The 12,375-nt window shown below is 33.5% G+C and overlaps 2 protein-coding genes across 3 annotated transcripts in view; one reads left to right on the top strand and one right to left on the bottom strand.

Annotated features, from left to right (window-relative positions):
- Positions 1-2,873, top strand: part of LOC123701989 (E3 ubiquitin-protein ligase RNF123-like) — a 36,306-nt gene extending 33,433 nt beyond the window's left edge. Inside the window, exons 33-36 of the mRNA XM_045649620.1 lie at positions 267-437; positions 1,120-1,225; positions 1,693-1,885; positions 2,672-2,873. Of these exons, the coding sequence (XP_045505576.1) occupies positions 267-437; positions 1,120-1,225; positions 1,693-1,885; positions 2,672-2,768 (567 nt within the window). The 3' untranslated portion in view covers positions 2,769-2,873. The remainder of the gene's footprint in view (positions 1-266; positions 438-1,119; positions 1,226-1,692; positions 1,886-2,671) is intronic.
- Positions 2,874-3,652: 779 nt separating this feature from the next.
- Positions 3,653-12,375, bottom strand: part of LOC123702031 (collagen alpha-1(IX) chain-like) — a 32,905-nt gene continuing 24,182 nt past the window's right edge. For both annotated transcript variants that reach the window (XM_045649688.1, XM_045649687.1), the window contains exons 8-23: positions 8,957-8,992; positions 8,741-8,809; positions 8,522-8,584; positions 8,226-8,321; positions 7,961-8,048; positions 7,608-7,669; positions 7,332-7,431; positions 7,032-7,120; positions 6,840-6,947; positions 6,333-6,449; positions 6,006-6,122; positions 5,672-5,726; positions 5,483-5,578; positions 4,985-5,152; positions 4,415-4,477; positions 3,653-4,326 (exon numbers count right to left, since the gene is read on the bottom strand). In XM_045649688.1, coding sequence (XP_045505644.1) covers positions 4,220-4,326; positions 4,415-4,477; positions 4,985-5,152; positions 5,483-5,578; positions 5,672-5,726; positions 6,006-6,122; positions 6,333-6,449; positions 6,840-6,947; positions 7,032-7,120; positions 7,332-7,431; positions 7,608-7,669; positions 7,961-8,048; positions 8,226-8,321; positions 8,522-8,584; positions 8,741-8,809; positions 8,957-8,992 — 1,434 coding nt within the window. In that variant the 3' untranslated portion in view covers positions 3,653-4,219. The remainder of the gene's footprint in view (positions 4,327-4,414; positions 4,478-4,984; positions 5,153-5,482; positions 5,579-5,671; positions 5,727-6,005; positions 6,123-6,332; positions 6,450-6,839; positions 6,948-7,031; positions 7,121-7,331; positions 7,432-7,607; positions 7,670-7,960; positions 8,049-8,225; positions 8,322-8,521; positions 8,585-8,740; positions 8,810-8,956; positions 8,993-12,375) is intronic.

Genomic DNA, 12,375 nt, shown 5'->3' on the forward strand with positions numbered 1-12,375 from the left:
TTAAAACATTATTAAATGTACTAAATTAATTTATTATTTACGAAGTGTTGCTTTTGGCTCGTTCTTGTGATCTTTATACAATTTTGAGATTATTTATGTGAACCGATTTGGATGGAATAAACAATACGGAAACCGTTCTTACATATGTGACATTGCATTAAAATCGTAAAATTAACACTAGTAAATTTTAGGATACTAATCCTTTTTGAACATATTTCATAGAACATATTTCTCCCTACACCTCTAGTTACATCTGCTCTTTCTAGATCCTAATGGCTGTAATATCAAGAGTATGTATCCGTGGCGGCGGTAGCGCTGGCTTCAGTAGGTTAGTAGCCAGGGGGCTACCGGACACAGATCGAGTGCACTACTACGTGGCACTGGCGCCAGTCGCTGGCTGCATCGTGAGGTTGCTGGATAGTAAGCTGCCGGCTGATGTGAGTGGAGCTTTAAAGACTGAGTTTAATCTAGTAGTAGCTTGATAGTAAGCTATGTGTAATTTATTTTTGTGCCAAATTTCATATGGATACGACTAAATGCGTAAAAAAGGAAGAGGTACTATTTATTCTTGCTTAGAAATGTAACTTTCAGTTAGAAAATCTTCCAAAAGAATAAAATTAATATGTATAATATGAAAATGTTTGTTTCAAAAAATCACTGAAACGATTTGGCTGAAATTTAATATGCAACACTAGAGGATAAAACTTTCTTGAAACTTTGGTTAAAATTTGCAATAACACAATACAGAAGACTACTATACAGTGACTGCATCAAATTTCGTTATATAAGTAGTACTGTTCGTCAAGATTGTACTGCCTCAAAACCAATCATTATATTATCATTCTATTTATATTCAAGAAAGGATATTACCCTATCGACCCATTAAAAAAATGTGTGCGTGTACTAGTGCACACACGTAAGAAGTGAAACTTCTGTATGACCTTATTTTTCAAAAAATAATTTACTATAACTTTACAGAAATACGTCGAATCACGGCATAGTAGGGATAATAAAAAGATGGCGCGTAACAGAAAAATGTCACGCGTAACGAAAAAATGTTACACGAAATATTTTTCCGACCCCGATAAAGAAGTTTCACTTCAAAAATTGTTTTTACAGCATCTGAATAAAGTAGCAAGCTCACTTGTATCAGAGCCCCTGTTTCGCTTGGACGGTCTCGAATTCATGCTCTCTAAGGATGATAAACATTTCTCCTTTTATAAATGTAAGTACAATTTATATCTTTTTAAATTAGCTACCAAGGAGTTTTCGCAATTTTACCAAAATAAACGAGAACTTTTGCGTAATTTTTAAGTAATTAAGCAAGAGAGGGCCGTGTTCAATCTCTTATTAAATGGTTACCGGTTATCTTTATTTGTTTCCCAATAAAAAAGGATTATAATGCAGTTATTGTTTTTTACACTTAAATTATCTGTGACAATATTATAATCGATGCAATTTCCGATATAAACTCTTTTCAGCCCTTTTACAAAATCCTGACGACATAAATTTGCCTAACTTGATTCAGAAATAAAAAGGGTTCTGTTACAATTTTAAATATTATACAAATAAATAAAAACACTATTTTCTCAATAAACTGTAGGTAATATAAAACAAGCCTCCATCATAACTAATTGTACCCTTTTGCCTATAAGCCGTATATTTCTACATATGATACTTCCCTTCTTCCAGACCCTGATGACGTAACAACAGAAGAACTCAAAGCATTAAATTCCGCAATAGAACGCTTACGACTAGCAAGAGATAATTTGATAAAGTCCAAATCTCCTGGATCAAGTGGAACTCAGTCTGATCTTCTCTGCACCATATGTTATGCTAGACCAGCCGATACGGCGTTCATGCCTTGTGGTCACCATTCCTGCAGGTATGGATGAGTTGATGTATTTGGTGGATATTAACCCGCTTTTATTAGAGCGGCCGTACACGGGCGGCTCGACAGTTAACGGCTGAGCGACGTACACGGACTGCTCGAGCGGTCGGTCGTTGACTGCTCGAGCTGTCGCGACAAACCACGCAGTTGACGGCTTGAAGCGGTCGCGACGTCTCGAGCAATCCGTGTACGGCAGTGAATGAATGTCCATTATAGTTTTCCGCGCGGTCACGGCTTCAAGCCGTCGGTCTCAACTGCTTGCTCTTAGCTTCACAGTCCACTTATATTTAGACTTTGACCCACTTTTAATGGACTGTTTTAATTCATTTTGTACACTTATCAAGGATCGGTGACAATACAATTAAATACATAGTTTCATGAGTTTACTTTATTAAAGCGTATTTGTTAGTGTTTTTAAATATTTTTTGTCTCATAACAGAATATGGCATTTCCTTCATTCTTATCAGTAGAATCTATTCTCGCTACTATTTAGCTGTTTATGACCATTGACCGTATTAATTTCAGTCTGACGGTATTCATGATATTTCCATATTTAAAACATAATTAAGTATAGCTTTACTTTATTTCTGACCAAACTACGTTTAAATTCAGGCATATACCGTATTAACATCTATTCAAATATGGTCCCAAAATAAAACATTTAACAATAAAGGCGTGAGAAAGCATTCAACGCTTAGCGAATACTTTCAAGCGCAAATATTCAATTTTGGAAACGTTTCTTAAATAATCAATTGTATGTAAATATCTCTTACATTACAGGGCTTGTATTATGCAACATCTATTGAACAGCAAACAGTGTTTCTTCTGCAAGGCGGATATAGACACTGTCAGAGAAATTGAACCAGCCAATAATTGAAGCAAAAATATTATTATAAAGGGTGTAAGCAACTTATATTGTTACCAGCCTGACTTGCCATGCTTCGAAATGGTACATTATTGTTGCGTGGATGAAAAGTGAAGAAAAATAAATAAAAATATGGCTGAAGCATGTTTATGTCATTATATATTATCAAACTTTAATTCATCATAGAACTAAATGAAGAAGAGTTTTGTGTCATTTTGTTGCTGATTTGCAATTTTTATTTTACATCATAATACCTATGTAAAATATTGTTACTATCTTATATGTTATTTCTTAACATATATTTTTAATGTTTTATACATTGTATGTATGTTTTAGAATAATATTGAGATTAAATAAAACAATCCGCATAAGAATAAAGTGTTTTATTCGTTCTATTAAAATACAATAGTTAACATTACCTTACTGCAAATACAAATTATTTCTTATGTGCCAAATCTTAGATAATAACGTATACCATTGCTCTTAGCATATATTAATTTCGAAATAATTCGGTATTTTTACTACCATTACAATTTGTTTTAAAATAAACACCCGTTTGAACGAAATAACATTGACTTCGATTTACTGTTATTTTAAGTAGATATTGAGTTTTATCAATCTTCTTCTTCTAATATATAAAAATCAATGCCACTTTTCGTTGTAATTCCATAACTCGAGAACGGCTGAACCGATTTCGATAATTCTTTTTTTATTATATTCCTTGAAGTACGAGGATGGTTCTTATGTAGAGAAAACGTTAATATGTACCACGGGCGAAGCCGGGGCGGACCGCTAGTATAATATAAAAATGAATCCCAAAATGTGTTGGTAAGCGCATAACTTGAGAACGGCTGAACCGATTTCGTTAATTCTTTTTTTATTATATTCCTTGAAGTACGAGGATGGTTCTTATGTAGAGAAAACGTAAATATGTACCACGGGCGAAGCCGGGGCGGACCGCTAGTTTCAAATATTACTAGGTCTACAAAATATATTTTTCGTAGCAAGGATCCCAAAAACAAGAGATCAAATCCGAACCACGCTCAATTTAATAGGTATGTTAGGATATAAATTATGAAAATGTTGAAAAAAAATTTGTGTAAAAAATACATTGAGTATATTTGTGTACAAAATTGAGATACATAATATAAATACGTTATCAATATCACGAAATTTCACAGGTATGTAACGGTTTTTTCTTACGGTGGATTTACATCAAACGAACATAGAGCTAGAGCAAGAGTATTCATTCGTGATCTTTTAGAGTAGACGAAAAGTTTTATTCAGTGTTGTTCAATATTAGAAGTTAGAACATTGCATGGAATCTTTTGGAACGCACTAAGAAAAACGAAAGAATGCTCTACGCCTGTTTTACTAAAATAATTTGACATAGTGGTTTTAGAATGAGCATTCGCTCGTTTGGTGTAAATGCACCGTTAGAAAATTGTGAAAATATATTTTATCTATGGCCCTTTAATATTTCCCATAATCTGTGGATACGCGTAATAAGATACTGTGGGACATTCGCACGTTCCTCTGGGACCTGGAACACCTCTGGGACCTATTGCACCTGTAATTTTTTTTAATTAGTTTATTAATATCAAATATTCAATCATTAAATAAATTAATATAATTGAAACTGCAATCGATGAACTGACCTTCTCTACCCGGATCACCTCGCTCACCGTGTCTTCCTTCTGGACCCGGAGGACCAACGGGACCTAAAATAACAGTACAGAAAATTAATTCACCATCCAGTAATTTTTGTGTATTTTTCGATTTTTCCCCTTTTAAATTTATGAAATATTTATGGATTATTATAATGGTTTAAAATTGTGTGATTTTATATTGTCAGAAAAATACTTTGGCTATTTTAACTCGCAAGTAACAAAATATTTAGATTATTAAATTGCATTGAAAATGAATTGCATTGAAAATGAAAATGGTAATTTCACGTCGCATTTTAGTTAACTTTAGGTACTTAACATTACTAACGACGTTAACGTTTAAACCACAAAAAGTTTATAAACGATGAAAAAAGAAAAACAACAAAATTAAACAAATTCATAAACGATTCACATTTAATTAAACTTTTCACTTATTACCTAACCATTTAAGCTTTAATTTACAGTTTGTACGTATACAAAGTTACGCGATATTAGTAGTATTTTTATTTTAAAGTATAGAACAGGTGTCTACTATACTAAATAAATAAATCTCTCACTCACCCGGCAACCCAACAAGTCCCTGAGGCCCCGGGATCCCAACGCCCTCTGGCCCCCGCTCCCCCTTATCCCCTTTGTCCCCGCTGGGCCCCGGCGCGCCTGGTCGCCCCGGTTCACCCGTCTCACCCGGGTAACCGCGGGGCCCGGGGGAACCAGGCTCACCTGGTGTACCTTGAAGTAATTGTATAATCGTTATTATTAAAAAAGAAAAAAAAACGGAAAGGAATATACCTTCTTTTATATTGTACAGAGATATGTAAATAAATTTGAGTGTGGTTTCATAAGAAACTTTATCTTATAAATGATTGATTGTTATTCAGATTATTTTATTACAAACAAAACTTATACTATTTTCGTTCTTCCTCTAGTCTATTCACAATCATTATTCTATATCGCATCAAACAAAGACAAACTTATATAACAACCATTGAATACATAAAAAAAATTGCTTAATTAAAACAAAATTATTTTTAACATTCGGTGGTGTCAATTGTATCTTACCTGCCGCTCCTGCTGGACCCGGTCTCCCCGGTGGTCCTCGTCTCCCCGCAGATACCGGCACAGCCATCAAACTACTCGCTAGTTCCTTTAATCCCTCTGTAAATTTTTACTTATCAAATAACAAACTTAAATTTAAAACTGAAATGGACACACAAATCGAAATAAAATATTTTTTAAGTGTCTATTTACCTTGTAGTAAAGCTTGACAAATATTTCTCACGTCTGCTTCGGTCAATGAAGATTGCTGAAAAAAAAGAATTGAATTAAAATCGGTACGAAACTTCCTATGTGAAATTAAGCATTAGCTTTTACTTCGTTATTTTTTAATTCGATTAAAAATATATACAATAATACGGTAATCGGTAAATCTAACTTCTTTCTTCTTTTAATTCTCCTGTACCTAATCAATAATGTCTATTTACTCAAACAAAACGCATACTTAATTGTTATTTGCATGATTGATGTAACACGAAAATTTGAAATTTTACTTCATATAAATATAAAAGCAAATCTTAAATCTTACCTCGACAATAATATCTCTAGGAGCAGCAAGGCCCGGCGGGCCCCGAGGGCCCGGGGCCCCTGGTATACCATCCAATCCATCTCTACCTGGTATACCAGCAAGCCCTGCTTCACCTTTCTGTGCAAAAGTAATAAGAGAATTATTTTTATACACATAATAATGCTTAGTTGCATCATCATTTCTGATAAATACGATAGCAATAACGTGTCCTTTTGCTTAATATAAAATAAACATTAATACTAATATTTATAATAAGCGTTAAGATAACACATAGTACAAAATTGAATCAAAATCATTCTTATTCTCAATACTCCTATAAAAACTTACCTGTCCTCTTTCTCCTGGCGGTCCTGGTGGTCCTGGAACACTGGTGGTAGATAACGGTGGGACAGACAAGCCCGGAGGCCCTGGAGGACCAGCCGGCCCTGGCCGACCTTCTGGACCCTATATAATATTAATCGTTTTAAACTTAATAAAAATATTCGATTACTCGATTGAAGAAAAAGTAATTGTTTATTATCCGCAATCTTCTATATACATAATATAACAGTACACATCTACTAAATCTTACAGCTACACTGTGAGATTTGAATACCTTCCTACAATTTTAATAATCTACAAAGTTAATATAAATTAACTTACTGTAATCACATCGTCCACTTAATAAGTTAAAAACAAAAAAGGAGATTATGAATTTAATAAAATAGTTATTAATTCTTACTAACAATCAATAAATTTTAATGTTCAATGTAAAATATAACAAATGCTCTTTATTATTTTACTTACTAGTAATGGTAATAACTTAACTCAGATTTGCGTGTAAAAATAACATACTTGTGGTCCTTCCGGCCCTGTTTTTCCTTCAGGGCCTGGTAATCCCGGTGAGCCCCTTTCGCCTTGAGGCCCTGCGATACCAGTAAAACCTTGTGGACCCGGTAGACCCTTTATTTATGTAGAAAATGATTATGGGATATAAAAATAAATTCCAACTCAATTCAAACATGACATTGAGAATGTAGTACGTACAATTGGCCCGATTAATCCAGGAATGCCCCGAGGCCCCGGCTCACCATCCCGCCCCGGTCTCCCCGAAGAACCTTTCTCTCCTTTACTACCTGAAATATGTAATTCGAATTCTATGCATAAATTTTATTATGAACGTACACACAATAAAATAATTACATTTAGTTAGTAAAAAGTTAAAATTATAAACAAATTACTGCATTTTGAACAATTTATTCATCTATGCTTATTACAAACTTTTTTTACAAATAACTCTAGTTACTGTGTGGAATTACTACAATAGAAATACTGTGTGTCGCTTACCGTGAATCACAGACATATTCATATGTGCAATTGATCCGGGAGGGCCTGGAGGACCGATTTCACCCCGCGGTCCTATTGGCCCTGGAGGACCCGGTTGTCCCTGACATAGTAATAACAATTAAACAACAAATAAAATTCGTATTAAAATATGACTTCACGTAAAAGGCTCATAAGAAGCAAAGTATGAAGAAATTGAAGATAATTTCATAAAATAAAAATAAATTGATTACATTATTAATTAATATTATAAGAAAACACTTGAAATATATTACGTACATCCTTTCCATCAACTCCAGGCAGACCAGACAAACCCACTAAACCGGCTTCACCTGGTTCCCCTAAAATTAGTTAAAATCACAGAGTTAAAATCATTTTTTATAAGAGACTATAATGGTAAGTTCTGAATAAACAAAAATTCAAATAAATTTAAAAAGGTCAAATGGATAATCTAGAAATATTTATTTTAACTCCCACGTGCCATTTTATGTATATACTCGGAACATTATCGTCCTTTGTAAACTACGGGATCCTATAAGTCCTAATAATGTCTGGATTTGCATTTTTTAACAGTGTTTATTAAATAAATTACACTACATACTTTTAAACTAAGGTTTTAATTATATAGATACCCTTTTGACCCGGTTCTCCCCTTTCTCCTTTACTACCCCGACGCCCAGGTTCTCCCGGAAGGCCAGGTGGCCCTGGTATCACGGCAACCTGTGAAGTAGAAGTTATTTACTAGCTTTTAACCAAAATGAGACTATTAGTGACATATAATAATTAATTTATTTCATATAAAACATGGTTGGTGGATAGACAACTGACAAGATTAATAACGAAAACTATTATTAGAGGTTATTTCCTTGTCATTTTCAAACAAAATAATAATCATACATTGCTACTTATCCCTGGTAATCCCTGCTCTCCTTTAGCTCCTTTAAGTCCCGGCGGGCCGATTATACCCGGAGGGCCTTGCAGACCTCGAACACCCTAAAATAATAATATTTTTTTTTTTATAGTTTGTTGAGAGCAGAGGCGGTTAAGGAATTCAAAGATAACAAAAAATAAAAGGTGAACTGAAATTTTAATTGTATTTTATTCAAATATAAAAAAAGGTTTGATTTCTAATAATGTTTTGCAATTTATAATACAAAATGTTATAATAGCTAAACAACCTAAACAACACTTACAGGTAATCCGGTGTAACCCGGTGGGCCCTGGTCTCCTTTTAAACCCGGCAGGCCTTGAGGTCCCTGTAACATATTACATTTTTTTAGATTGTTTGTTTTTTAGTATTATTGCAATAGATAGTTGAATAGATACATAAAAGATGGAAACGTTCTATTTTAAAATAATTTAATTTGTTCTTTTAATTATTATTATATTCATATATTTATAATGTTTCTTACCGGTGGACATGTAGCATTACATACGGGTAAAAGAAATGGATTATTGGACGAATTCTGTGAGCCAGACCACTGAAAAATAAATAAACAGGCCATAATGCGTTAATCAGAACAGATTATTATTAATTAACATTAAAAATATATTCTTCCAATGCTCAAAAAAAACATGTATAATTATAACATTTTTTAACTATATTGTAATTGATTAAAATTACTTACCATTTCAGGAGCGTCTATTAATGGTTCTGCTATTTCCTATGTAAAACAAAAAGGAATTACATAAGTTTTAACCAAGAAGCTTATATCTAATACACTGGAGATTTCGGTATGAACATTGACGTGTAACAAGAAAATATTGCCCAGTTCATGTTTTTTATCACTTTCACACCTAACTTGGTATTGCCACTGTTAATACGAAGTTTTCCCAAGGCTACTATGTATGCTGTAATATTCTGTGCAAAAGGTTAGTTTTTGTACATGAGTTTGTTGATAAATTGCCAACAACGTCATTCAGAAGCATTGTTGGATGAGACAATTATTATTTATGCTAAATAAACTAAGTATCTGAACCAATTATTAAAAAGCGATACTTCCTGATTATGGGTAGTCACCATAATAAAATTGTAGCAACTCTCACTTTGTCAATATGGCATGTGTGTCAAAAAAATTGCGTCGCTTCGAATATTTAAGTTAATATTGTTGCTTATTTAATGAATATTTTCCGAATATAAAGAATGCATTGTATTGTGCAAAATTGCAGAAGTGTTTGGACACCAAATTCTGGCATAGAATTTCACAGGCAAGTGTATATTTACGTTATTTACAATATTCCTCAATACTCCTGCATTTACCTGTTTAGAATCATTTCAATGGCAAAAATTGTATGTCCGTGAACTTAGCAGAGCATTTTTAGCAGATCAAAAAAATAATGTGAGTTCTTATCGCGTGCAGTTGAGTTCTATAGTTCCTGATACTTTTTAGAAATAGTTCTGGCGTTTTTACCTGAAAAAACGACATTTGAAAAAATGATCTGCCAACTTCCCGTAGCAGAGCATTTTTAGCAGATCAAAAAAATAATGTGAGTTCTTATCGCGTGCAGTTGAGTTCTAGAGTTCCTGATACTTTTTAGAAATAGTTCTGGCGTTTTTACCTGAAAAAACGACATTTGAAAAAATAACTTAGCAGAGCATTTTTAGCGGATCAAAAAAATAATGTGAGTTCTTATCGCGTGCAGTTGAGTTCTAGAGTTCCTGATACTTTTGAGAAATAGTTCTGGCGTTTTTACCTGAAAAAACGACATTTGAAAAAATGATCTGCCAACTTCCCGTACTAGATAATTTTTAGCGGATCAAAAAAATAATGTGCGTTCTTATCGCGTGCAGTTGAGTTCTAGAGTTCCTGATACTTTTTAGAAATAGTTCTGGCGTTTTTACCTGAAAAAACGACATTTGAAAAAATAACTTAGCAGAGCATTTTTAGCGGATCAAAAAAATAATGTGAGTTCTTATCGCGTGCAGTTGAGTTCTAGAGTTCCTGATACTTTTTAGAAATAGTTCTGGCGTTTTTACCTGAAAAAACGACATTTGAAAAAATAACTTAGCAGAGCATTTTTAGCGGATCAAAAAAATAATGTGAGTTCTTATCGCGTGCAGTTGAGTTCTAGAGTTCCTGATACTTTTTAGAAATAGTTCTGGCGTTTTTACCTAAAAAAACGACATTTGAAAAAATAACTTAGCAGAGCATTTTTAGCGGATCAAAAAAATAATGTGAGTTCTTATCGCGTGCAGTTGAGTTCTAGAGTTCCTGATACTTTTTAGAAACAGTTCTGGCGTTTTTACCTGAAAAAACGACATTTAAAAAAATGATCTGCCAACTTCCCGTACTAGATAATTTTTAGCGGATCAAAAAAATAATGTGAGTTCTTATCGCGTGCAGTTGAGTTCTAGAGTTCCTGATACTTTTTAGAAATAGTTCTGGCGTTTTTACCTGAAAAAACGACATTTGAAAAAATAACTTAGCAGAGCATTTTTAGCAGATCAAAAAAATAATGTGAGTTCTTATCGCGTGCAGTTGAGTTCTAGAGTTCCTGATACTTTTGAGAAATAGTTCTGGCGTTTTTACCTGAAAAAACGACATTTGAAAAAATGATCTGCCTACTTCCCGTACTAGATAATTTTTAGCGGATCAAAAAAATAATGTGCGTTCTTATCGCGTGCAGTTGAGTTCTAGAGTTCCTGATACTTTTTAGAAATAGTTCTGGCGTTTTTACCTGAAAAAACGACATTTGAAAAAATAACTTAGCAGAGCATTTTTAGCGGATCAAAAAAATAATGTGAGTTCTTATCGCGTGCAGTTGAGTTCTAGAGTTCCTGATACTTATTAGAAATAGTTCTGGCGTTTTTACCTGAAAAAACAACATTTGAAAAAATGATCTGCCAACTTCCCGTACTAGATAATTTTTAGCGGATCAAAAAAATAATGTGAGTTCTTATCGCGTGCAGTTGAGTTCTAGAGTTCCTGATACTTTTTAGAAATAGTTCTGGCGTTTTTACCTGAAAAAACGACATTTGAAAAAATAACTTAGCAGAGCATTTTTAGCAGATCAAAAAAATAATGTGAGTTCTTATCGCGTGCAGTTGAGTTCTAGAGTTCCTGATACTTTTTAGAAATAGTTCTGGCGTTTTCACCTGAAAAAACGACATTTGAAAAAATAACTTAGCAGAGCATTTTTAGCGGATCAAAAAAATAATGTGAGTTCTTATCGCGTGCAGTTGAGTTCTAGAGTTCCTGTTACTTTTTAGAAATAGTTCTGGCGTTTTTACCTGAAAAAACGACATTTGAAAAAATGATCTGCCAACTTCCCGTACTAGATAATTTTTAGCGGATCAAAAAAATAATGTGAGTTCTTATCGCGTGCAGTTGAGTTCTAGAGTTCCTGATACTTTTTAGAAATAGTTCTGGCGTTTTTACCTGAAAAAACGACATTTGAAAAAATGATCTGCCAACTTCCCGTACTAGATAATTTTTAGCGGATCAAAAAAATAATGTGAGTTCTTATCGCGTGCAGTTGAGTTCTAGAGTTTCTGATACTTTTTAGAAATAGTTCTGGCGTTTTTACCTGAAAAAACGACATTTGAAAAAATAACTTAGCAGAGCATTTTTAGCGGATCAAAAAAATAATGTGAGTTCTTATCGCGTGCAGTTGAGTTCTAGAGTTCCTGATACTTTTTAGAAATAGTTCTGGCGTTTTTACCTGAAAAAACGACATTTGAAAAAATGATCTGCCAACTTCCCGTACTAGATAATTTTTAGCGGATCAAAAAAATAATGTGAGTTCTTATCGCGTACAGTTGAGTTCTAGAGTTCCTGATACTTTTTAGAAATAGTTCTGGCGTTTTTACCTGAAAAAACGACATTTGAAAAAATGATCTGCCAACTTCCCGTAGCAGAGCGTTTTTAGCAGATCAAAAAAATAATGTGAGTTCTTATCGCGTGCAGTTGAGTTCTATAGTTCCTGATACTTTTTAGAAATAGTTCTGGCGTTTTTACCTGAATAAACGACATTTGAAAAAATGATCTGCCAACTTCCCGTACTACTTAGATAATTTTTAGCGGATCAAAAAAATAATGTGAGTTCT

This window comes from Colias croceus, chromosome 22, assembly GCF_905220415.1.
Source record: "Colias croceus chromosome 22, ilColCroc2.1".
NCBI lineage: Eukaryota > Metazoa > Arthropoda > Insecta > Lepidoptera > Pieridae > Colias > Colias croceus.